At 37.6% G+C, this 26,590-nt stretch overlaps 1 protein-coding gene across 1 annotated transcript; it reads left to right on the top strand.

The window, feature by feature from the left end:
• Positions 1 to 7,479: 7,479 nt before the first annotated feature.
• On the top strand, positions 7,480 to 25,706 carry LOC578936 (glycine--tRNA ligase). Its single transcript, XM_030990401.1, has 16 exons — positions 7,480 to 7,750; positions 11,155 to 11,256; positions 11,914 to 12,016; positions 12,448 to 12,589; positions 13,450 to 13,538; positions 14,271 to 14,493; positions 15,219 to 15,368; positions 16,233 to 16,395; positions 17,181 to 17,345; positions 17,794 to 17,901; positions 19,117 to 19,262; positions 20,653 to 20,738; positions 21,521 to 21,630; positions 23,522 to 23,615; positions 24,657 to 24,844; positions 25,479 to 25,706. Exons 1-16 carry the CDS (start codon positions 7,499 to 7,501, stop codon positions 25,587 to 25,589), a joined length of 2,232 nt encoding a protein of 743 aa, XP_030846261.1. The 5' UTR covers positions 7,480 to 7,498; the 3' UTR covers positions 25,590 to 25,706.
• Positions 25,707 to 26,590: the final 884 nt, after the last annotated feature.

Here is a 26,590-nt window from a genome sequence, read left to right as displayed (position 1 = left end):
ACTGACAAATTGAACTGACAAATTGGCACAATGAAATTGTTCCAACGTCTATATACCTGGTTTACGCGCGCAAGCATTTTTTTTTACTGTACAGGTACAGGTGTCGTCTGCAACCATGCATGCTAAGTGGCGTATCAAGACATTGCCCTTAGGAGGGGTAAACAGGTGTATTAATACCTCCAATTTATTTAAGAGCTGTAGAAGACGCAACACATTTCAGGAAGGTGAACTTTAGAAATTGAAGATATAAAGTAAGATTTCTCTGGATCTCAGGTACCTATATACATTTCTTCTGGTCGACTCGTTTTCAAGGAGTGACAATGGTGTAGTGGTGACAAAGAGTATAATTCAGAAAAGAATGATGCGTCCCGAAATAAAGCACGTCACTATAAATATGCTAGGATGGTTGTTGTTGTTTTTATTTTAGTTTTAAGGACAAGTATTAGTCCGTAGTGAATATTTAAGCGCTTTGTATCTACTTGTAGAAAAGGCGCTATACAAATGTTCATTATTATTATTATTAATCGTGGTGTATTAGTCCGTAGTGAATATTTACGCCACAGAATCGTGGTGTATTAGTCCGTAGTGAATATTTACGCCACAGAATCGTGGTGTATTAGTTTTATTGGCGTGTATCATTCATCTATATGAATATTGACGTCGAAAGAAATCAAGGTTATAGTATTTATCAAGACGTTTCCTTGTTATTTCTTCGTTCTTTTGATTGTTTAGTTTTAGTAGATAGCATAATCGTGAATCGTGATACATGTACATATTCCGTTCTAATAATAAACTTTGTCCCAGGACCAATACCAGTGACAACGAGAAAGATGAAACCAAAAAGTTTGTCGGAAGTGCACAAAAAAATTCGCCACGTAATCATGCTACTCGGAATATCTTTCTAGGATTTCCAGAAAAAAGGTTGTCGTACTTTGTAATGCTATAGGCGTTAACATGATCTAAAATAGTTACCTGCATTTTTATGGGTTTTGGGGGGGGGGGGGAGGGAGGGAAACAATGAGAAGAGGAGGAGGGATTTTAGGAAGAGAGAGAGAGGGGGGAGAGAGAGAGAGAGAGAGAAGTGGCAGAGGAAAGACGGTGAGTAAATTAGTGGAATATAGATGTACGCAAAAAGACAATGATTAATTAAGTACTCTGTGATCAATATCATAGACTGGAGACAGATTACTGTTGCGCTTTGCGACATATCATTACGCCACCAGAGAACGAAACTGATTTTCTGAATATAGATAGATCTATTGATTAATTTGGCTGGTGAAGCTTAAAGCCAATCAATCTAGATAATCTTCTCTCTCAGATTTGGTCCCAGGGATCTCAGTCATGTAGAAATACTGTAAGCATACAGGTTTTCCCGGAGGTTTTCCAGACACCCCCTAAACGAAGTTTTTTTTTCTTCTGAAGACACCCTAAATGAGGATTTTGCGTGTTTTTTTTCCCGCATTCACACCCTAAACGGGTATTTCACAAAAGTGTACTCCTGGTCAAGTATTGTAAAATTGTAACCCCTTGAGCATTTTGAAGCGCGATAGGGATTACCATTTTAAGTTGTTGACAATGTTAAATAAATCAAATTGCGCTTCTGGTGTAAAATTCATTTCCAAAGAGGAGCAATAACATCAACCTGTACACTTCCAAATAGGTTTAATGCACAGCCATCACAAGTCCTTTCTTTGAGAAAAAAGGAATAACATGTCAAATTTGATCTATTTTATATAAAGTACATTTAGTGTACACGGTGTAAAATGAACAACTGACGTGACCGAAAGCTGTAAACAACCGGCTTCCCGACCAGCTTTCAATTTGGAGTCGGGATTTAGAAAAATACCCCTAAACGCGTAAAGTAGGATTATGAAAAAGGACCCCTTTTCTTGAGGAATTATCTAGATAATCTTCTCACACAGATTCGGTCCATCAAAATTCAGTACACCAATGAAGTAGGGTTATTTTTGCGCATGCATTATGATCTCTCGTGATACTAATGTGTCCAATCATGTCCAATCATGTTCAGTGTTTCACCAAAATCGGGCACAAATGGATTTTTACTTTCCATTCTCAAAACAATATTGCTAGGTAAAGCGTGTACGGATTAATGCCATCAATTTATAGTTAAAGGTAATACAAAGTTTTGGTATGGGGTCATGAATTTGGTGCAAATGAACATATTGGAAGCATATGCGATCTTACAATATTCAATGATCGTTGTCGCGGTCGAAATCGACACTAAAGTTATGAAATTGTAAATAATAAATACTTTATGTTGAATAGCTCCCTCTCAAGGTCAAGCTATAAAACAATGTTTATTGACTAAAATCGACCGATTAGATATTCCCGTTTGGAAATTATATACCACAACTACATAATTATTCTGAGATTGTCATGGTCGCAGCCACCATTGTACGGCCGTAGGAGCTTTTTGAAATTTATCAATATTTACCGGGAGCACCGGTAAATCTTTTTATTCAATATTTCTGGAAAGCAGAAATGTTTCAGGGGCTAAAATTTCTAGTGCTTTTAATACATCCACAGGGGCATCCAAATATATCAAAATTGTAAAGATTCACTATCCACCCATTTTCAAAATTTCCCAAAACTTTGTAATACCTTTAAATTTTGATAGCATACTACTTCTACTTTATGAAAAGCAAGGAATCATATTATATACAGCTCATTATTATATTCTGTTCACAATATCTGTTTCTTTTCGTTTTTTTTTTCTTTTCTGGGACGCACTGAATAGGGACTTTTAGATTTGCACGACGACATAGTACACTGCTTTGAAAGGCAATATGACGTCCTTTCAGCGTCACACGTATCAGTCCACTATGTCGACGTGCAAATCTAAAAGTCCCTACTATCAGCTTCCAGCATGACCCGCGAGTTAAAGTATTGCCCCCCCCCCCCTTCTCTCTCTCTCTCTCTCTCTCTCTCTCTCTCTCTCTCTCTCTCTCTCTCTTATATATCTATCTACACATTTTAAGAATTATGAAAATACCCGCATTTCCTTCAAGGTAGCTGAAACCGAGTATCAACAGGTTGGTTTTCCCTTTGTTAGCACATTATCTAGAAATAAAACTTACCGAAATTACAAAAGAGGAATTATATCATCTTTATCACAAAACAAGAGAGGGTAGAATGTCTTGAGAGTTACACAATTTTAGAAGGCTACTCACTTATCTCTAGAAAGTGAGAACAATAGAAATGGGTTAACCGGGCAGCAAAGAATTCTATACACTGGTATTTCCTTCAAGGTTGATGAAACCGAGTATCAACAGGGGGTGTTTCATAAAGCTGTTCGTAAAGTTACTTTACGAACAACTTCTATATGAAGTGCCAAATAGGATGCCCACATTTTTTCCCGATGTTTTAACAAAAGTGTGACTATATTTCCAATAACCTCAATAAAATTATGGCAAAAAATATACTTTGCATTAATTTTGTTGTTATAATAAGAATGTTAATCTTCATCTGCATAGTTTAACTTTAGTTGATGCAGTTAATAATGGTTGAGCATCCCATTTGGCTTTTCATATACAAGTCGTTCGTAAAGTCATGCGTAACTTTACGAACAGCTTTATGAAACACCCCCTGGTTGGTTTCCCCTTTGTAAGCACATTATCTAGAAATAAAATTTACCGAAATTACAAAAGAAGTACTATCTTTAACACAAGACACGAGACTGTAGAATGCGAGGTACAACATTTTAGAAGGATAGACCTACTCACTTATCTCTAGAAAGTGAGAACAAAAGAAATGGGTTAACCGTTCAGCAAAAATATGGTATTTCTTTCGTGCTTTACCTAATTTACCTAATTAACCTAATTGATTTGATCACAAAAAGAATAGCACTGGTTTTTTTCTATATAAATGCTTATAGTTGTCATATAAATGTTCTATTCCCTTTTATGATTTCTCTAAAAGGAAAGACCTGATTTTATGTTACGATAAAAGCTTAGGAAAAGGCATGAGAAAATCACTCTCATTGGAAAATAATGGGTAATTCATGATAATTGGTGAAGAGCAGGCGCGTACGCAGGGGGAGGGGGTGTTTTGGGGGTTAAGCCCCCCCCCCCCCCACAAAAAACAAAAAAAAAAAAAAAAAAAAATCGAAAAAATGAATACTCCTTATCCCACCCCCCCCCCCCCCCCCCCCCCCACCAAGATAATTGTTTCCTCTAAATACTGGGCAAAAGTGATTGGACATATTACATGTATTTTAGAAGTGCAGAAAGTTCGAAGGATTTGGAATACGTTTTCTGTACTCTAATGGGCGGCTTCAGGAAATGTGGGCATTGGTGGTGGTTACCCCCCACCCAGGTGGGGTAAAACATCTCAACATACTGTGTTTCTTAAAATTTTACTAAGGGAGCTCTGATTTGGGTTACGGGGAGGGGGCATCGCTCAAAATAACTTATTTTATGACGTAAATGTCAGCGTTTTGAAATAATGTCTTGTTCGCAACCTGCTTAGTATTTCTTGTTCTTCGTTTGATATCTGTCTGGGGGGGGGGAGTTGCATCCCCCCACCCCGCCCCTCCTCCAAATGCTCTTGTGAGATCTTGGTTAAACGCGATTTAGAGTGTGTCGGATAATTGGTAATAATGTAATAATCATGATATATTTGCATTACTTGTTTTCCGTTAGATATATCTGACGGGATCTGTCGGGACCCCCCCCCCCCATCACTACCCCCTCCTCCAAATACGGTCGTTGTCATGGTTAAACGCGACTTAAAGTGTGTCGGATAATTGGTATTGTGTAATAATATAATTTATATACAGTTGAACTAGAGCGTTACTGCGTCCAAAGCGTCACCACAACATTTCAAGGTTTTAGAACTCGGTTAACTTCACAATTTGGTACAGTCGATCTGGTCATGCGCATACTATAACTCCGAATTGGATTATTGTGCAACATATTTAAGGTGTTGCAAATTTGAGATATATTTCTCAAATCATTAGCAGTGGTCACCACAATGTAATTGTACAGCCCAATAATGAGACGATAATATGTGTCTTTTGTATCATTTTTCCATTTTTTCCATGAACATCAGAAATACATTATCGAAAATATGTTTTTTGTTTATTAACTCAACAGTTCAACAAAATATTTGTATCTTGAGTAGTCAATTTCGTTTATATTCTAAATGTAAATTACTTTGAATGTAATGTTTATTAATTTGTTGCGAATGAAAATCAATTAAATATGGAAAAATATGGAAAGAAAAATTAAGGTTTCATGACCCATGCTCAGGCAACAACTGCTCCGCGGTCTAGTAAAATTATTTAGTGGATTCTACAATGTAGAAGTAAGTTCTTAAAGGTAAAGACCAGTTATGGTCATGCGATTGCATTGTGAAAGAAATGTTGTGGAATCGATCAGAAAAGGTTGATCATCTAGCATCTAGCATCTGCAAGGTTCTGGAATCATCAAAATGATAAGAAATTTGGCCCATTCTTCGTAAAGTTACAAGCACTATACACAGAAAGATGTATATGGGACTACCCTATATCTCTCACAGACCATGAGAGAAACAAATTTACCAAATATATGAATTAGTAGGCGGTTTCCCGGCAAATTTGTTATCATCATGTATTAGTCAAAACATATTTTTTCACATGATTGGTAATGAGAGCTTCCATTTCATTTTTTGATATTGGGGCGTTTCCAATACTGGTCTTTACCTTTAAAGCGAACTTCAAACCTTGTTCCAAACACGAAGCTAACTCAAATCCTTAACATAAATAGAGCAAATAATGCAGAAGTCTTTTGAACAGTTGATATTTAATTCAAATGCTAATATAAAGCGACTGAACCACAACCACTCCATTCTTCTTTGCGAACATATTCGCAAAGATTTTTTTATCTATGGAGGTTCGAAGCTGGCGCTAATTGCATTGACAATTATTGAAGAGCTGCAGTTTCCATACTCCATGATAATATTTTACAATATTCAGACGTGACACAAAGCAATTGGAAGGAATTGTCTAAAAATAGAGACCAAAAAGAGGCGAAGGTTGAAATAAGTCAGGCCAATAAAAATGGAGTTATGAAAGTTTTAAAATATGAAATCAATAAATCCAAGCAAATTCGAAATTGGCAATTTAATTAGCACACTTTTACAGGTCCTCTCACTATGAACATGACTGACAAAGAAAGCGGACAAAATATACAGTTCCTCAGGTAGACAAATCCCTTCACTGCTATTATGTAAAATTGTGTAGAACAGGTATCACATGCATATTCACCTTTTTACATAATAGCAGTGAAGGGATGTTCCTTTGTCTACCTGAGGAACTGTATATTTTTTCCGCTTTCTTTGTTCGTCATGTTCATAGTGTCTTACAAAAAGAGACCATCTAGAATCATACATTTTGAAAAAATGGCAGTTTAATCGTTATGTGTATTGAAATAAATGGGAAAGTAGTCCGGCACTTCTTCACAGTGACATTACCGATTCAGCCAATTCGATGTGCCCATTCGTATAGTGACGAGAACTTCAAAAATCCATAAGTTTCTTATTTTCTGTCAGATTATACACAAACTTTCGCCAGTCTCTGATTTTGTTCTGCTTTCTGTTTAAGTATATATAGTTGTCTGTTAAGGTTGGATTTCACTTTAACAAGTTTAATGGTTACATAACAATGGAACGGAGAACTATGGTAACAACGAACCATAGTTACCATACACACTACAGTTAGCATGGGGGTTAACCCAGTAGACAGACAACCCTAAAACCAACAAAACAAAGGAGATAATAACATAATCACAAATACGTTCGAAAAATCGAGCCTATTAGCAATTTCAATGATATAATCCGAACTTGCTTTCTATAGGATGTACAATAGGGTATTGGAATTGCCCTTGAGTTGATATTCGAACAAAAATTGCGATCGTGAAATGCTGGAGCTGTCAGTTTGCATGGTGAACTGATACTCGATCAAAAAAGGTGAGAGAGAGAGAGAGAGAGAGAGAGAGAGAGAGAGAGAGAGAGAGGAGGGGGGGGGGGTGGGGATTTGGGATAGCAGAATGAAACATTCATCCCTTTAAAGGTATGTCGTAACCGTCTTTTTTTCTCTTCCTCACCCTCTCTCTCTCTCTCTCTCTCTCTCTCTCACTTTTTCTCTTCTTTCACCACAAAAGAAAGAAAAATATGACATAATTTCTTTGAGAATGTCAAGGGCGGGGTCAAGAGCAACAAGGGGAACCCACTGACCTCTACAGGGGAACCCCCCATCGTACATGTATGCCAACTCGCCATAAGAGGTCGACTAGTCTGCACGTACAAACTCAAAGTCTTGAGCTGAGCAGAGACTAGTACAGAGCAAACATGAGGTGCACTAGACTGTGCTGTCGTTATGCATGGTCTCTTATTTTAGACACTATTGATAATGGTTTGTGCCTGCAAAATATAGCCTACATATTCACACGGTCAAAGGTCAATTTAAATCTCCAATTGATGTCCATGTGGCAGACCGGTAATGCTGAGCTGTGGCTTCCGTCGTTTGTTTCTTTTGGCGAATTTCTCGCGAGGCATCACCTCAAAGCACTTTCATTTAGGTGCTGCAAGTTGCTCCAGCTCTTGGGGTTCTAGAAAATCAGTTGGGAAGGTGGATTTTCTTGTTAATCGTTTAAAAGACGTCGAGAAATTATCTACAATGGCCGGTCAACAAGATGGAGAGGTAGACATCGAAACTGTGCTCGCGCCCCTGCGAGCCTCGGTGAAAGAGCAGGTACGTATCCGCTGAGCAGTGCACTGGCTTCGCCCGGCCCGGCGTATACGTAGGCGTACATAACCAATGATACTTTTAATAGAGATCGATGATGCAATCTTTTGCAATCACCGCAACTCCAGGTCTAGAAAAACAAATAGATCCAAATAATAATAAATAAAACAGAAAACACACTTTTCTGTAAATTAGAGTCTAGGACCTATTCTAGATCTAGATCTATTAATTATCTTTTCATAATCTGAATGAGACAAGTATCATAATCATAGAGTACTCTAGACTCTATGTTATAGATTCTAGATCTATAGTAGCCCTATCTACGGCTATACAATTTACAATTACAAGATTAGCTAGTTACAAGTAAATACAAATCTAGACAGAAATAACCGTCTGATTTGGGTCATTTCTTTAATAAAACTGACATTTGTTGACATTCCCCAATACAAACGGTAACCCAGAGATCTCGTACCGTGGGGGTAGCTAGAGCCAGCGATGAACATCTTTTCGTTCACGACATTTTCTCCCCGATTTTCTTTATTTAGATCTAATTTTCTGATTTCTAAATCAGATGTGAATTAGGTTGGTATGTCATTTGTCCTAATTACAGTTATCAAAATTTGATAACTTAATATTAAATGCATAATTTACGGACTAACTTATATGAATTATCCCATTTGTATCTCAAAACTGTGAAACAGTACGTTCATGCACTCGAACTATGATAGAGCTATATGACCCGGCAGCCGATATATTTCCGGGTCAACCTACCAAAACATAGCCAATGGCCAAAAGAGCACTCGTTTTGTGGGAGTTCGTTGGTCAAGCCGGGCTGACTCGTACGTAGCTACGGTAGCTATTGGGTGTTCGAAAAGAAAAAATGAATATTCATCAACTAAAACCAAGACGGATAATGTTGACGACGAGACTTTCTCGGATTAATCATTAATTTAGGATCTAAATGAGCAAGCTATCATAAGTCAAATAAACTATATATATGTTATTTTTAATTTTAATTATAATTGCAGCAGTTATGAGGATGTAAAGAGTGAAAATCTCATTGCATATCTCATTCATCGCGGTCCGGTCGAACCGAACCATTTGTTCCGTACAGTCCCGTACAGTCTCTATAATCGGAGGTCTAGTGGAGCCAGACGTAGTCTCAGTGGAACAACCGACGATTAGAGAGACTGAAGTTTTCGGTCTAATACAAACTAGAAGGTCCATGTTTCGAATACTTCTTTGACTCTTTGAATTGAGGAGATACATTTTAAAAGAAAGAATGTAGACGACAAGTTCAAAGATGATTCGGCACGTGAGCACGCCTGCGAGGGATAACACACATATAAGGTATAGCGTTTTTTCAAAATCTAGCACGCGCGATGTGCGTAAGAGCATTTTCAGACCTTCGAAATGTGTGATGTCATGCCTAATGCGTGATACTTGGTAGCTCTGTTACTATAATCTACTTGTGATAACATGCAATTTATGTATCTCCTCAAAGAAGTATTTGAAACATAGATTTGTATTCACTTGTATAACATCTGTCTTGTTTGACTTATGAAAAGACAATATTTATGGAATGCTCCCCTGTGTAGTTCATAGTTCATAGTTCTTTTTTTTTTTCTTCTTTCACTAACATTTGTACGTAGAATTTCAAATAAAGAAACTGGAACTGCAGATTATCAGTATAACAAAGATAATTGAAAGCGCAATAGTAACGTTCAACATACAACTCTTGTTATTATCTAAAGAAATTCTATACAAAAGTTACTTATGTGAGATCATGTGCTGTACATAAAAGAAAAAGGAGACCTTATAGAAGCTGGGCTTGTTAGAGCAAGGTCCCCAAACAATATAAAACCGAAATGATTTAATTTCTTTGAGTAAAAAAATACTTAACAACTAAACTACCTTAACAGATGAGAACCAATTACTGTACACATGGGAAATATTTACAAAAGAGATAGATTGATGTATTATGAAAAGGAGAAATTGGGAAGATATATATAAGGATGGAGAGCGAAAGCGCAAACCAGAACAAAGCAACAACAGAGAAAAGTTGAGAAGGAAGAAAGTTACGGTATATGCAGGAGAAATGGTGATGGGGAAGAAAAAGGAGAGAGAGAGAGAGAAGAAAAAGTACAATAGAGCAAAAACAGAACAAAACGAGTTTGCTGTCACTTCATGGGTAAATAGCATTTTTCTGAGTAATTTTGAACCAAATTAACAAATTACATTGTTGTGGTCTAGTGGATGAGTCACCCAACTGCAGATCACAAGGTACAGGGTTCGAGTCCCGCCTCAACACTAAAGTCCTTTTGCAAGACGTTGATCTACATTTGCCACTCTCCACCCTGGTGTTAAATGGGTACCCAGTAGGATGCGGAAGTAAATGTGGTTGGTTGAGGGGAGTAGAGAATGTGCATACATTGTGTGCGAGTAAGCCTGAATCCGATGACAGGGGTAATAATATATCTGTAAAGTGCTTCAACACATCGTTGTTTCAATATATTAGGCGCTATACAATAGTGGAATATTATTATTAAAATAAATTTTCAAACAAATACCAATATTTGTTGGGAGGGACTGAAGTTGAAAGGGGCATATCTTGTTTATATCTTATTGTTTGTTTGTCCCTTAAACCAGTAAACAGAGAGGTGTATAGGGCTTTTTCTGTTACTCCCCCAAAACCTGGAACTCTCACAGCTTTCAAGAGGTGTTTGGAAACACATCTTTTATAATTTGTTGTAAAGGGCAATTCCACGGTAACGGAAGGACACTCGGACAAGATTTTTGAACTTCAGGTTCATACTAAAAGAAATGTTTTATTAGTATGTATTAAACTATGGGGAACAAAATGTGTTTCAGTCAAGTGGAAAGCTTCATCAACTTCACAAAGTTTGGATAAACACTAATTAACTGGAAAAACCATGTCCATTTTTATGTCCTTCCGTTACCGAGATAATTAATATGCACATTCTTAAACTACTTAACTATAATGACAATTTTTTGGGGGAGAATTAAAGGCACTTATATAGGTATTATATCTGTACTGTTTCACATCTTATACTAATAAAACAGTTCTTTTAGTATGAACCTGAAGTTCAAAAATCTTGTCTGAGTGTCCTTCCGTTACCGTGGAATTGCCCTAAAGTAATATTCCTCTCTGTTTGAAAATAATGTAAGCTTTAAAATTTCATATGATGTTCTCTCTCTTTGCTTGTTTTTAAGTATTTCATGTTTATGCTCTTTGTACCTAATGAAAAGGCTCTTTATTAATGTAATATTATAGATATATTGACTACTATGAGAGGCATAGCTGTTTCTATAGGCTCAAGGGGACGTTACATCCTGTTATGAACCTGAGGAGAGGTATATCATATATTATATTACATATGTGTTTACAGGGTGACCTTGTGAGACAGATGAAAGAAGGGGGGACTCCGGCCCATGACATCAAGAGAGCAGTGGTGGAACTGAAGGCCAGGAAGAAGGCTTTAGAAGAAAAGGTAAAGAACATTCATCAGAAGAAAAAAAAATCCAATGTCAACTTCTATATGATCTTCCAGAATCCATCAATCATCCCTAACGTTTAAAAAATAGAGATTTTGACACATCTGTCATTTACAGACCCCCAGTTGAAGAAAATGAAGAAGTATTGCTTGTATTATTACAGCGAGGAAGTAGACCCCTTTTCTTTGAATTTTGAGCAAAACTAGAGATTACCACAATGACGTCATGCAACTGACAAATTTGCCTTATTCAGAAGTGTTGTGGTCAAGTGGATAAGTCTCCGGACTCTGAATCACAAGGTACGAGGTTCGAATCCCTGCCACAACACTTTGGGAAGAAGTTAATCTACATTTGCCAAACTCCACACAGGTGAGGTAAAAGGGTACTGGTAGGATTATTCCTTGAAACGGACTGTGTGCTGATAATGGCTGCCCGAGCTAAAGCTAGGGTAATTATTTCCAAAGCTCTTTGGAAGTGTGTACGGACATTATATCATAATGTGTTGTGCGCTATACAAGAACGGATTATTAGTACATGTAGTATTATTCAGATTGCTCAGTCTACATGTATAATGTATTTTTGCCCTCACTCTGATCTTCATTACTAACGAAAACTCAAAGGTTAGATATAAATACTGTCCCCTTTCATAATAGGAGCTTGCCTTGACGTCGATAGGTGAGAAGTTTGATCGGGCCAAGATGGAAGACACTCTGAAAAGGCGCTTCTATTATGACCAGTCCTATGCCATATATGGAGGTAAGTTTGTTTGAAATGATCTAAGTACTTACCGTCTAGTTTTATTCTAAGGAGCCCTGTTCTGTTCGTATCCCATCCTAGCCACTTAGGGTCAGGGGTCATGGATTCACACACCAATGCTCTCCCTTGTCTCCTCTCTCCCTCTCGCTGTTTCTGTGCATTCTGCAAGGGATCTCTTTAATAAAATTAATGAGAGTCATCATACGTTATGGTGATGCAAGGAGCAGAAAAAAACACTTGAGGGCTGTATGACTTTGAGCCTGTAATGTGTGCCGTGGAAGTCAACTTCATCAGTATTTTGGAGGAAACATTTTATCATAGTAAAGGGCATATTTTTTATGCCATATATTGGTTCTTGCATTTAAAAAATCAACATCAAAATTCAAGACTTTTGCATATATGTTATGTCTCGTCTCTCTCTCTCTTTCTAGGTGTGAGCGGGCTGTACGACTTTGGGCCTACAGGGTGTGCCATGAAAGCCAACTTCATCAACATATGGAGGAATCACTTCATCATCGAGGAAGGCATGTTAGAGGTGGACAGTGCTATATTGGCTCCAGAGAATGTCTTCAAGTAAGTATTTCTAACCAGTGATGTCTGTTCAACTTAAATATTTTGTAGATATATGTATGTTATGAAATATTGTCTGTTTCATTTATATTCTTCACTCTCCAGCAAAATGGGGGAGGGAAACCCTTTTCTGTTGAGTAGGAAAAAGCAAATCACCATGGCTATCAACTAAGAATTTTATTTAGTTGTGATAATTCACTGGGTATTCGTCCGTGGGGTAACAAAACCTCGTATCTCAATTTTTTGAGATTTTGATTTTTTTGCATAATTTTGTACCTAATGGCCTACAACACCACCTGATAAATCCATAGAACGCCTCCTGTCTCAGTTTTTTCACAAATTCCACACAAAGGGCGGTGTCACAGCACTAAATCTATTGAGACAGGAAAGGTTTTTTCGCTCTCCTGAAAATTCATGATTTTTGAGATACAAGGTTTTGTCACCCCACCGACGTATTGTTACCTCTTTGCAATGGCATTCTCTTTTAGAATCTATTTGATATCGCATTTCATGTGAAATCATTAATCATACAAATAAGCTTCTCACACAAGGTTTTCTTCCATTTTCTAACCATCTTAAGGTTTTATTTCAATACTTAAGTATTAGGGGGATGTTTCAGGAATATCAAATGATAAGGGTGCTAAACACGTAAGAATGCTTTTCTGGTTTTAAAAAAAAGGCTGTGAAGATGAATATTGCAAAGAATTTACCTGTCACTCCATCACTTTAATGGTACAAGATGTACATTCTACTGACATCTTCTGTTTTTATTAGCTACAGTGTTGTTTTATTCTACTGAATAAAGAAACTTTGGAATCCGGTAAGCTCAACATTTGATGGAAATTTCTCTTCAATCATTTCAGAGCATCGGGTCATGTTGAACGGTTTGCAGACTTCATGGTGAAAGATGGCAAGACTGGAGAATGCTTTCGAGCTGATCACCTCCTTCAATGTGAGTGACAGTTTATTAGCAGTTTACACAGGGAGGTGATAGAGAAGGAGTGGAAACTCTTGTAATTTATTCAAACACATGCGTGAGTTCTAAAGTGTAACAATGGGATGCATTTGATTCCACTTGGCTTTGAATTTCCATGCTCTGAGCCGCTCTTCTACTGCCGGGAATTTCAGAGGCCAGGCACCAGTTTCACATTTATTAAATTACCAGCAAAATTTCAGTGTAAATTATGAAGTCACAAAGAATAGTTTGTAAACCATATATTTGAGTTTATGTTTCTACTTTTTTTTTAAACTTTTGACAGGGATTATTATACTATTTTATTGTAGATTTTAAATTTTTTTTTTTGTAAGTGTCTTTTCTCTACATCAAAAAAAGTATGCATCACTACTATTTAGAATTTAAGGGTATTTCGTTTATCATCAATCAATCAATTTTTATGAATCAAAATAATTAATAAAGGAGGAGGCGCGATAGCTCAGTGGTCTCGTAATTCTGCGACCCGGTTCTTAACCAAGTTGATGCACTAGCGCCCTTTGGTAAGGCATTAATCCTCATTACCTGGTCCTTCATAGAGGACCTTAAGCCGTCAGTCTTCTGGTTGCTTAGTTACAAGCATTTATGCTTTCTTAGCAGTCGGGTGAAATAACCACCAACAATTAATAGAAAAGATACATTCTTTGAGTAAACAAGATATTGGCTTGTTTTCATTTATTACATTTTGGATAGCATACCTAGAGAAGTTAGGTGCTGCCAAGAAGGTGACCGAGGAGCTGAAGAAGGAATACCAGACAGTGATTTCTCATCTAGAGAACTACGGTAAAGATGAGTTAACGGAGCTGTTTAGGAAGTACCAGGTGAAATCACCGACCACAAACAACGATCTCTCGGATCCCATGGAGTTCAACCTCATGTTTGCCACTGCCATAGGTCCTGCTGGAAACATGCCAGGGTAAGGTGATATACTGAGTTAATGGCTTGAATTGAGATGTGACCGGCATAATTGGCAACTACTCTCAAACTTCTTTAGTTGAAGAAACTTCCAAATTTTACAAGCAATCCAGATTTACTCCAGTTCACATCTCTCACATTTACATTTAGAATTCAGCCTTGTTTCAGACTGTAATGTATATCTGTAATGCAGTCAAATTTCAGTTTTATATATTTTCTAAATGATTTTTTTCTGCTTACTAGCTCAAGATGGAAATGGAATACATTCATAAACCCTCAGAGGTTCAAAACAAGATCTATACACTTAACAGGGAAAGTCCAACCTGATATAAAGTCGGTTTTAATTGAAGCAGAAACATGAGACTGGAGAAACAAGTCAGTGAAAGTTTGAACAAAAACGATTGAAAATAAGAAAGTTATTAATTTTTGAAGGTGGGATCAATCAAACACAAATTGGCAACTCTGACATATCTTGCGAGCTCCCCCTCAATTTGCCCTGTACTAAAAATAACTTCAAAAATTTATATTTACCCTCAAGAAAAATTTCAACCATACATTCATCCTAAATATGATTATTTAAAATATTTTTTTTGGTACAAATTCCTGTATGAAACAAATCTATTCCATCATCAGTCACTAAGAAATTGAAAAATGTATGCGTTCTATTCCCTTTTTGGAATACTATTTATTATTGCAGTCTTATTGTTCGTTGGCTTAACATTGCAGATATCTAAGGCCGGAGACTGCTCAAGGTATCTTTGTGAACTTCAAGCGACTTCTGGAGTTCAACCAAGGTCGTTTACCCTTCGGTGCTGCTCAGATTGGCACTGCATTCCGTAATGAGATCTCCCCAAGGTCCGGCCTACTCCGAGTCAGGTGAGTTGATTGGTTAATTGATTGATTTTTATTCACCAAGCTTCCAACATGCAATATACAAGAATAACAGATCAAAATTAAGTCAGCTTTAACAGGATAACCCACGAAAGCTTGAGAACTTATTTCCAGTGGGGTCCCGACAAAATTAATAAGTTATAATTGTAATATTACAGACAGATAAGAAAAAAAACTTATTAAAGATAATAATGATGATAATGATAATAACAACGTTAAACTGATGATAGAAATTAGTATGATAATAAGTACAAGAAGGAAAAGAAGGAGAAAAAAAAGATGAGGAGGAGGAGGAAGAAGAGGAAAATAATGATCAATATGTAGAATGTTTTTTTTTTTTATGTTGAAGGTGACCAATTACCCATTTGATAGGTTCCATGCTGGAAACGTTTAAAAAGAAAAGAAAAAAATCAGCTTTGACTTTTACATGTACCTTTGTATAGAAAAAAATGCTCTAGAAATGCTGGTGAAAGCAAATTGCGTGTAGGTTGACTAAGTGTTTATGTTATCCTTTCATTTCTTTATATTCCTGAACCAATTTGCTGGTAGACTACCCTTTATTTAATTTTTTAAAACGTTTCATACAAAGTACATTTTGTTTGTAGGTGTCCAAAAAGCATTGTTGAATATTACCCAGTATTTTTTTTTATTTAGTATATATTTGTGCAATGAAATGTCAACATTTGTTTCCTAATTTTCAGCTATTCTGCAATGTGTATCAAATTGGCAAAATCCAGAAATTCACACAGGAAAATCAAAATATAATTTGCTGTATTAAACACTGCCATATCACTTTTGTGTGTTAATATACCTGTAATCTCATATCATATCATATGCATTTCATTTCAGAGAATTTACCATGTGTGAAATTGAGCACTTCATCGATCCTACCAACAAAGATCATCCTAAGTTTGATACCGTTGCCAACTTGGCCATCCCTCTGTTCCCTGTCGATCGGCAGGTTGGTGGGCTCTCTCCAATCACCATGACGATAGGGGAAGCAGTTGAAAAGGTAGGAAACGGACATCTTTACCTCAAACTGCTCTAGGGTGATTTCATGCCAAAAAATAGATATTTGACAATGTTTTCAAGTAGACCATTTACACAAATGATTAAAATGAAGACATGTTTTCAAGGGTTTGACAATTACTATCAGAGTGTCACATTTCCTTACAATCTTTTAAATGACATAAAATCCAGTGGATCACAAGGTACAGGATTTGACTACTTGCTATGTAGATTTGTCCATACTCGACCCAGGAATAGTTAAAGGGTGTGTAGCATGGCGAATACTGGTTAACGGCATATACAATTACTTTTTGGACAACTGCACGTAAACAATGGACTTGATTAAGGATCAGCGCGCGCTAGCGTCCGCGAAACAGACCAAAGTTCTCATGCTTTTGTTTTGCGTATGTTGCACGCACGTGAATACTGCAGTCGCTTCATCCGTAGTCGTATTATACCTGATTGGCCCAGTCTCTTCATGCTACACCCCTTTTAGTAAGTACCTGGTAGGAATGTATTCCCTTAATGGTTGCAGTGCCTTAGGGCAGCTTGGCTTAAGCCAGGGTAGTGGTGATACTTACATGTAGTAGTTGCCATGAACATTCCCCTTGGATGGTTACCTTGTGTGTGGGTGAGAAAATTATCTATTTTTTTTGCTGGTGTTCTTAATGTGTGTTGATTGTGGTTGTTGCTGCTGTTGTTATTACCATCATCATTAGTATTAGTCTTTTTTCTTCTTCTGCTTTCCTCTAAATATGTCCTTCTCCTCCAACAATCTCTTTATCACAGGGCATGATCAAGAGTCGAGTCTTGGGTTACTTCATGGGTCGAACCTTCCTCTTCATGATCAAGGTTGGCATCGATCCTAAGAAGCTGAGATTCCGTCAGCACATGTTCAACGAGATGGCTCATTATGCCACCGATTGCTGGGATGCTGAGACCAAGACATCATATGTAAGTGTGCTCCCAATTTTTTCTATTTAGGTATGAATTCTAAGGCATTTTTTACCCAAATATGTTCAGCAAATTACAAATGACAGAATGTGCAATGCTATGCTACACAATTTATTACCGGTATACAGTAAATCCTATAGAGTTGGTGTTGCTGTATAATGTATGAATTAGATGATATAATTTTGTTGTATACTAATTTAATAATATGCAATATTAAAATTTCCTTCAAATTCCATATTCTGTCAATAATTCTTAACAAAATGTTTATTTTATCCTATCTCCCATTGTTTCTATATCATTGTTCTCTCTCTTTTTCTCTCTCTGTTTTGCCTCTGTCTCTGTCTGTCTCTATCTCTCTCTCTCTCTCTCCCCCCCCCCCTCACTCTTCCACCCCCTCACTTATATTTCCTTACCCCTGTTCTTCTTGTGTGGTTTCCTCTGTATCTAGGGCTGGGTGGAGTGTGTTGGTAATGCTGATAGATCCTGCTATGATCTCACGTGCCATGCAAAGCACAGCAAGGTGGCTATGGTGGCTGAGAAGAAACTGCCTGAACCCATATCCTTTGTGGCAAAAAAAAAAGAGCACATATGTGAATACTTGTCAAATAGCATCAATGAATTAAAATTACACATTGTAGTGCGGTATGGTATGTAATCCCGTAGGATTTTTGTGCCAAATTTGATTCTTTTGCTGTTTTGGCTTCAAAAGGGTCCCAATTGGCCAAAAATGATGGGGTTCAAATTTTCAGACCCCTCCTTCATTTCCACGGGGGTCCATATTGGGCGCCAAAATGGTTTATATAATGCGCAATAGGGAAATTTGGTGTCTTCAGGAAAATTTGAACCCCATTAATTTCTGATAGCTTGGACTCCAATGAATCCGAAAATGCAATGTGTAAAAGAAAAATCAACTTTGGCACAAAAATCCTACGGGAGCTGTTTTAGTGACATACCGTACCACACTATTGGTTTTAGACAGTTTAAATTTTGGAGGCCAAATATTTCAGTTACAAGGAGCGTTCAATAAGGGGAGTAGGTATTTGGTAATTATGTTTGATGAATATTTCATCTTTCCTAAACCTGCTCCTTCATAGACGGGCTATGAACTTCTTGAACGCCTTTCGTACATAGTTTATGATTATGGTTGCAGGCAAAGTAACCACTCAGCTTCTAAACTAAATGTAAAAACAGCCTTTTGATACATACTTGGGCTGAGGTGTTGTTAGATCACTTTAAATTGAAGAGATTAGATTAAATTCGCCTGCAACATTTGTAGACAAGTAAAAACAGGTCATGAGAAATTTAGAGGTCACAATTCTTTTTCCATGAAGCACACACATATTAACTGATATTTTTGCAAGTAGCGGAAAAAAAGTAGGCTTATATATTTATAAATTTGCAAACTGAAGATTTTAGAGGGGGGTGGTATCGGAACCGTTTCAGGTGATGCCGTTTAATTACAGGAGAATGATTTCGAGCAATGATAATTACCCCCCCCCCCCCCCCCCCCCCCCCCACTGAGTGTTATTTTGGGTAAGCATATGCATGTTTCCTCCCTTTGAAAGCACCTCCTTAAGTGCGGTGTGTAAAGTCAATACGGGCCAATTTTTTTGTGTATCACCAGCCAGACTTTGTTGCATGAAAAGTACCCCTTTACCAGAGATTTTGGGAACATGAATGCAGTCCCTCCATTCCCGGAGTGGGAGGCCGGGATAATTATCCCATGACTGGAAAGAGAGAAAGAGTAGAATCCTTGACTGAAGATATCCACAAGACCATTGATATTACAGAGGCTGCTCCCGTGAAGAGTGTGATGGGGAAAGCATTCAAGAAAGAAGCCAAGGTTGTCGTGGAGCATCTGACTAGCCTGGAGGCTGACCGACTTGCAGACTTGGAGAAGGCGCTGAATGACAACAGGTAAAGAGCATGACTCCCAGGAAAGTTTAAAACCATTGGGTTTTTAAACATTTTGAGGATGTTTGTGGATTGCTAAGAAAGCATGTATATGCTTGTAAGTAAGCAACCAGGGGACCAACGGCTTCAAGTCCCCTCTAAGGGACTTGGTAATGAGGATTAAAGCCTTACCACAGGGCATGAGGGCATTGTCTTGGTTTCAAACCCTGGCCCTCCCGGTTATGAGACCACTGCTTTACTTCTGAGCCATTGTGCCCCTTCTGTTTTAGTAGGATTTCATTCAAAATTCTAACATCAGATTCTGTTTTTGATTGCTTATTTTACTCAATACTAATGGAAAGTATATTGCCATATTTAACTTGATGAAGAGAGACAAGCGTTTCGTTAGTCTCAAAGTGTAGATCTGCATTCTTGAATTCAGAACTGAAAAAATTTAAGAGATGAAAAGTTATAATGTGAGTTTTAAATGATATTCATCTGATTAGTTTGAAACACATAACCTTTGTTTGTCTGAGCAACAACTATTATGTATGATCACCTCATAAATTTCCTGAAGGCCTTGAGAAAAAACAGATTAAAGATGAGATGCAAGACTGGTTCATCAATACTAACAATAAATTCACATCATGTCCCTTAGCCCATTGACTACTAAACTAGGCTTTGATACAGGAGCAACCTGATTCCCATAGCTAATGGGTTAGTTGGCAGATACTGTAAGTCAATTGACCATTTTTCGTAATGTAACCAAATATATTCAAAAGGGCCTTGATACAAATTATACGAATAATTGTTTTTCAATAGTCAGAATGCAAATTGCATATATTACATGTTGCTAGGTAGGCCAAGCCATAATGTTTATCCTACGTAGTATACAAATAATACACATCAGTGAGGGCATTAGTAAGAATTACCCACACGAGGTACCTTTGGAACAGTCTAACACCAAGTGTGGGTAATTTTACTAATGCCCGAACAAAATGATGTGTATTATTTGTTTTATAAAATTATGTTTTATTTTTTTATAAAATGATGTTTTCTAACATGATTTTGATAATGACCGGTCATTACCCAAATTACGCGCGATTACGCGTTAAGCAAAATAAATGCCTTGTCACGTGTACGCTTTCAACCAATCATTTGATTAAGATCCAAGTCATCATCTTATAACAACAACTAATGTATGCAATTCACCTTCTGTCTATTGAGATACACTTATTCGTAACAGGTGAATTAAATAAATTATATCAAGGCGCTTCACAAACGCATATACATGAATTTGGTTACATTACAAAACTGGCCTATTGTTAGTGACAATTTTAATATTTGTAGTCTTATCATGTGGGGAATGAATCGTGAGGTGCTTTATATTGTTTTGCCCATGTTTTTGTTTCAGTGAAGCTACTGTGGAGGTGAATGGAAAGAGCTTTAAATTGACTCCAGACATGCTCAAGATCAATAGATATCAGAAGACTGTTCATGGTAAGAATTAATGTGGTGAGGTGCTGCGAGTCAATGCTTGAAACTTGTGATTGCCTTGTCCAGTGGTTGACTGGTGTTGAAATATATTCCTTAATGTTGTGGAGATGTCTATATCGAGGAAAGTTTATTGTTGTTTTAAAGCATCATGAGCTCACTACCTAGCCCTCTTAGATATGAAATAAGTTCTTTAATTTAAAAAAAATCATTATTACCATTTGAATGTCTCATTTAGATTTTTGAGAGATGATGTCATATAAATGTACAGTTGTAATCAGTGCAGTTTTCGATGCGTAATGGAACTGATCCGTAATACATCTTCTTGAGTGTTATGGTATCAATGTTACCTACCACATCATTCTCATATGATAAAAACAACACACATTCAATTTAATTCCATCTAATTAATAATATTGAAATGTTAATGTCCCCATATATGTCTCATTAAACTATGTATCATAGCTGTAATACTGTATGTTTTATGTCTATATGCTATGCCCTGCATTTGGCAAATCCATTGTCCAGGGTGTTGTATGCTATATTATGATGTATATCTGTATAACTCTGATCTATTTGTTCCACTGTCTATTTTGATTATAATAATATTATGTTCTTGTATAGCGCTCATGTCTGTCATACTTGACACTCCTGAAGCTCCTGATTATTACCCTGGCTTTAGCTCGGCTGCCATTACGGCGCTCTAGCATTTCAAGGAATTAATTCCTGGCAGGTATCCCTCTTAGGATTATGAAATAAATGCTGATTGATTCATTCTTTTTGTACAGTGGAGGAGTTTACCCCGAGCGTGATAGAACCATCCTTTGGAGTGGGACGTATCCTGTACTCTATTCTTGAACACAACTTCAAAGTGAGAGAGAACGATGAACAGAGAACGGTAAGTAGACCCAGATAAACCAGCATGGCTCACTTTCATAACTCCTTAAGTAGTCACCTGAAGAATCAAAGGTGTTTTGAATTGATGAAAAATTCATATCATTGCGAAGGGGAAGCCTTACTGCTCAAATATAACAACTTCCCTCTTCAAAATATGTTTGGGGCCCACAAATCTACCCAGTAATAAATACAACATGGCACAGGGAGATTATGTGTGTGGCATATAACAAGTTAATTAATTATAAGTTCATATACACTACTGCATTCGATTAGCTGTGAGCAACTTTGCTATATGATTAATACCGTTGTTATTGGTATTGAGTTTTATGACTCTACTGGTGATGGTGGTTATTTTACCCGACTGCTAAGAAAGCATAAATACTTTTAAGTAAGCAACCAGACGGCCAATGGCTTAAGGTCCTCTCTGAGGGACCTGGAAATGAGCCTTACCAAAGGGCACTAGCGCATCAACTTGGTTTCGAACCCGGGTCACTGGATTACGTGACCGCTGCTCTACTGACTAAGCTATCGCGCCTCCTTTGGGTTTTAGGTTTAGGATTAGAGTCAGATGTAGTGTTGGGTCCACGGTTGAAGTTACAACCTTAGCTACAGGGGTTTAAATTAGTGATTGTTGCAGGAGCATGTGAGCTACAACAGTATTCCTTTGTTCAGAAATCAATAACTTCATTTTTGAAGCCCCACTGCACTTCGTATAGCTACTTGCGCCCTCTATATAGCATGCCTAATCGGTGCCTGTTGGTCCCCCATGATCCCCTTTTTATGCCTCCGTTACGAAGTAGCCGGAGGCATTATGTTTTCGGGTTGTCCGTCCGTCCGTACGTCTGTACGTACGTCTGTACGTACGTCCCGTTCTCGTGATCACGTTATCTGAAGAACGGATCGATGGATTCCTACCAAACTTTGGTCATATATGTATCTAGCAAAGTCGATGAACTGATTAGATTTTGGGGTCACGAGGTCAAAGGTCAAAGGTCACAGGGCTCATTATGTATGCAAAAACAGCTCGTGATCGCGTTATCTGAAGAACCGATTGATAGATTCCTGCCAAACTTTGGTCATGTATGTATCTTGTAGAGTCGATGAACTGATTAGATTTTGGGGTCACGAGGTCAAAGGTCAAAGGTCACAGGGCTCATTATGTATGCAAAACGGCTCGTGATCGCGTTATCTGAAGAACCGATAGATGGATTCCTGCCAAACTTTGGTCATGTATGTATCTTGCAGAGCCAATGAACTGATTAGATTTTGGGTAACGAGGTCAAAGGTCAAAGGTCACAGCGCCCATTATGTATGCAAAAACAGCTTGTGATCGCGTTATCATTAGAACAGATTGATGGATTCCTGCCAAACTTAGATCATTTATGTATCTTGCAGAGCCAATGAACTGTGTAGATTCTTGGTTCATAAGGTCCAAGGTCATGGGCTCATTATGTATGCAAAAATAGCTTGTGAACGCATTCTCATTAGAACTGACAGATGGATTACTATTTAACTCTGGATATCTTGCAGAGCCAATGAGCTGAGTAGATATTAGGATCATGAGGTCAAAGTTCAAAGGGTCATATATGTATATGAGAAATTGTTTGTAATCACGATATTCTGAGAACCTGTTAATGGATTACAATTGAACTTGAATTTGAAAAATTTCTTCTGTTTTGGTTTGTAAAATTGCTCTATGACGGAGGCATCATTTTCGACTGCGCGCAGTCGAATTCCATCTAGTTTTAATGTTAATCAAGGGCTGATTTGATGAGATAACCACCTGTCTGTGACCCTTCAGGGAGGTCTTATCCCCCTGGCCAAACTAGTGCAGACAGGCTTTGATAGAGGATTTATACAATTTATTTTTGTTTGTTTTTCTGCCATGACAGTATTTCACTCTGCCTCCAATCATCGCACCATACAAGTGCTGTGTACTGCCTCTCAGCTCCAACAAAGACTTTGAGCCTCTGGTAAAAACACTAGGTAAGTCTTTTCACAAAGACTAAGATCGACTTTAATTTGGACTTAACTATGACAGGCCTTTGATGTCACTGCTTGCTCTCACCATTGGTCTCTCAATTATGATCCTTAGATCTTATTTTTTCCTTCAATAATGAACTATCAAAAAATGTAAATTCTGTAGATTTTTGACCATGATTTGTACGTCCCTTGATAAACCAATGCCAGTCAATGGTGAGAGTAAACAGTGGCATGAATTGCCTGCCATAGTTAAGTCTAACTTAAAGTTGATCTTAGTCTTTGTGAAACATTCCCCAGGTCTGTTACAGACATCGGTGGTCATGGCCCTCCATTTCTGTCTATCATCTACTCTTCTTTAAAACCTGGTGTTGCTGATTTCATTTTTGGTTGCCCTTTTGTTCAGGCTCTGCAAATATGTGAGGCGTTGCCTTCCCCTGCCTATATGTACGTCTCAAATTAGCCATTGACATGTGACCAAGTTTTTCGTGTCAAAATTTTTGGTTTAGCTTACAGTATAATTAAGCTACCAAAGATTGTAACTAATTCCAAAGCAAACGTTCCAAGGTTTGGTCAATGTCTAAAGCATCATGATAATATTTGTTCTCTCTCTCTCTCTCTCTCTTTTCTACTCTTTAATACTTATATGATATTGGATGGCTTTGAGTGTGATACAAGAATATATTGCCCGAGCTATGACAATATTGGACGAGTCAAACTGGAGTGTAATATTGTCATAGCGAGAGCAATATATTCTTGTATTACACGAAAACAAAGCCACACAATATTATTATTATTATCTATATTAGTCTGACTAGCGAAATAACAAAATTTGACTTACCTCAGTAAATATTGCTTCGTTTTGGTGTGATATCGCCATGATATCGATATCGAAAGTTGAAGTTCCCAGATGACTGAGAAATACGAAAACAATATTGGTCAGTCATCTGGGTACTGTGCTAAAGATATTGAATACACTGATTTATGATACCACTTGGAAGCCTTATATAGATAATAATCTTTGATACTCTTTGATATTCTCCTCAGCCCAAGCGCTCTCCAATGCCAGTATATCACATAAGGTGGATAGCAGCTCTGGGTCGATAGGTCGTCGCTATGCCAGGACAGACGAGATTTCTGTGCCGTTCTGCATCACGGTGGACTTTGATTCGCTGAAGGAACCACACACCGTCACCCTGAGAGACAGGGACACCTTCGAGCAAGTCAGGACTCTGGTATGAACTCTATTCTTTCATATCCATGATTGTAGTAGAAGGTTCGTTTATTTAAAGCCTGTCTGCACTATTTGTAGCTACTTGCGCCCTCTATATAGCAAACAATGCCTAAGCAGTACCTGTTGGTCTCCCATGATCCCCTTTTCCTTATGTTATTAAATTGAGAGCTGATGTGATGAGATAACCACCTGTCGGTGACCACCCAGGGAGGTCTAATTTCTCCTGGCCAAACTAGTGCAGACAGACTTTAAAGGGGGGGGGCAGGATAAAAAAATTGGAAGCTCTTATTACCAATCATGTGAAAGAATATGTTTTGACTAATACGTGATGATACAAATTTTGCCGGGAAATCGCCCACTACTGTAATTGATATATTTGGTAAATTATCATATTTGTCCGGGGGGGGGGGGGGGGGGGGGGGGGCTGTAGAGTGACAATAGAGTATTGGAGTACATGTGTATATTAGCTTTAATAGAGGGCATCTGTTCTGGAGTTGCGCAAGGCATCACAGTTTTCTCTTTTGGTAGAATTTCCAGTATTGCTAGATGAAGCTAGTAACTGTTAATAAACAAGCTAATAAATTATACAATCATTTAGTAAATGATATAATCCTGCTATGTATTTCTTTTGACAGGTATCCGATGTAGCTGACATCATCCGAGACCTCTCCAGTGACAAGATCAGGTGGTCTGACGTCCTTGCCAAGTATCCAAAGTTTGAAGGTCAACAAGAGAAAGATCAATGATGATCACCCCATCCAACCTTACTGTTTATTTTGTCCTTTAAACCTGTTAACTAACATATTCAAATTTATCGAAAATAATATCGCTAGTGACATTCATTTGTCTCCCAATGTATGGTCAACAAGGGATCTAAAAAATCATGATGTTTCATGCGCCGCTGCAACACTTTGTCAGGTGATGAAATATATTGTAAGCAAATATTCAAATTTATTGGTATTGCTTTCCTTGGGACCTAGTGACAAATCATTCCATTAACCTGTTATTAATGAATGAACTACAATACTTGGAATCCAGTCTGCATTCATTTTAAGTTGCTATGTCGGGCAAGCCTCAGGCAAACTTTGAGGCTGTCAGGAACAACCTTTGTTTGAAAAAGTATGCATAAAATTTGAATATGCTAGTAGACTGGTCTATTACCCAGTAGCATCTTAAGAATATGTTCACTGTAATTATTTTCTCATGCAAAGACATTTTTAATTGCATTCTACTCTGCACGGTTTTAGAAAGACTGAAATATTTAAGTGTCTACAGTAATATGCCATTTCCGATACAAAGTCAACCAGGGAGGGGAATCCTGGGGCCCGTTTCACAAAACTTGTCATCAGTGACAAATGACAGTGTTCGTTATAAGCTACTAAAATCCTTGCTTCTGACTGGTTATCAGCTGATTTGTCACTAATTTTTGTCATTTGTCATTGAAAAGAAGCTTTGTGAAACGGGTCCCTGTAGATATAAGTGCATGAGGTTAAAATGTAAGACCTTGTACTTAACCCAATGCCAGTAGGGAACGGGTTCGTTCCTGTATAAGGCCTATTGGAATGGGAGAATTCAGTAGTCTATGGGTTAAACTGATACAGCATTCAAAAGAACACAGGAGTACAGGAAGACAGGAAGGCTTTGGACAATTCCGAGAGTAGATTGAAGTGCATGAGGTATCATGTAAGACCTTGTAATTATCCCAATGCCAACAGGGAACCGGTTGGTTTCTGTATTAAGACTATGG

This window comes from Strongylocentrotus purpuratus, unplaced genomic scaffold, assembly GCF_000002235.5.
Source record: "Strongylocentrotus purpuratus isolate Spur 01 unplaced genomic scaffold, Spur_5.0 spur5_scaffold_19, whole genome shotgun sequence".
In the NCBI taxonomy this organism is placed as follows: domain Eukaryota; kingdom Metazoa; phylum Echinodermata; class Echinoidea; order Camarodonta; family Strongylocentrotidae; genus Strongylocentrotus; species Strongylocentrotus purpuratus.
The sequence above is the reverse complement of the archived record's forward strand: the minus strand, read 5'-3'. Positions and strand labels throughout refer to the sequence as shown.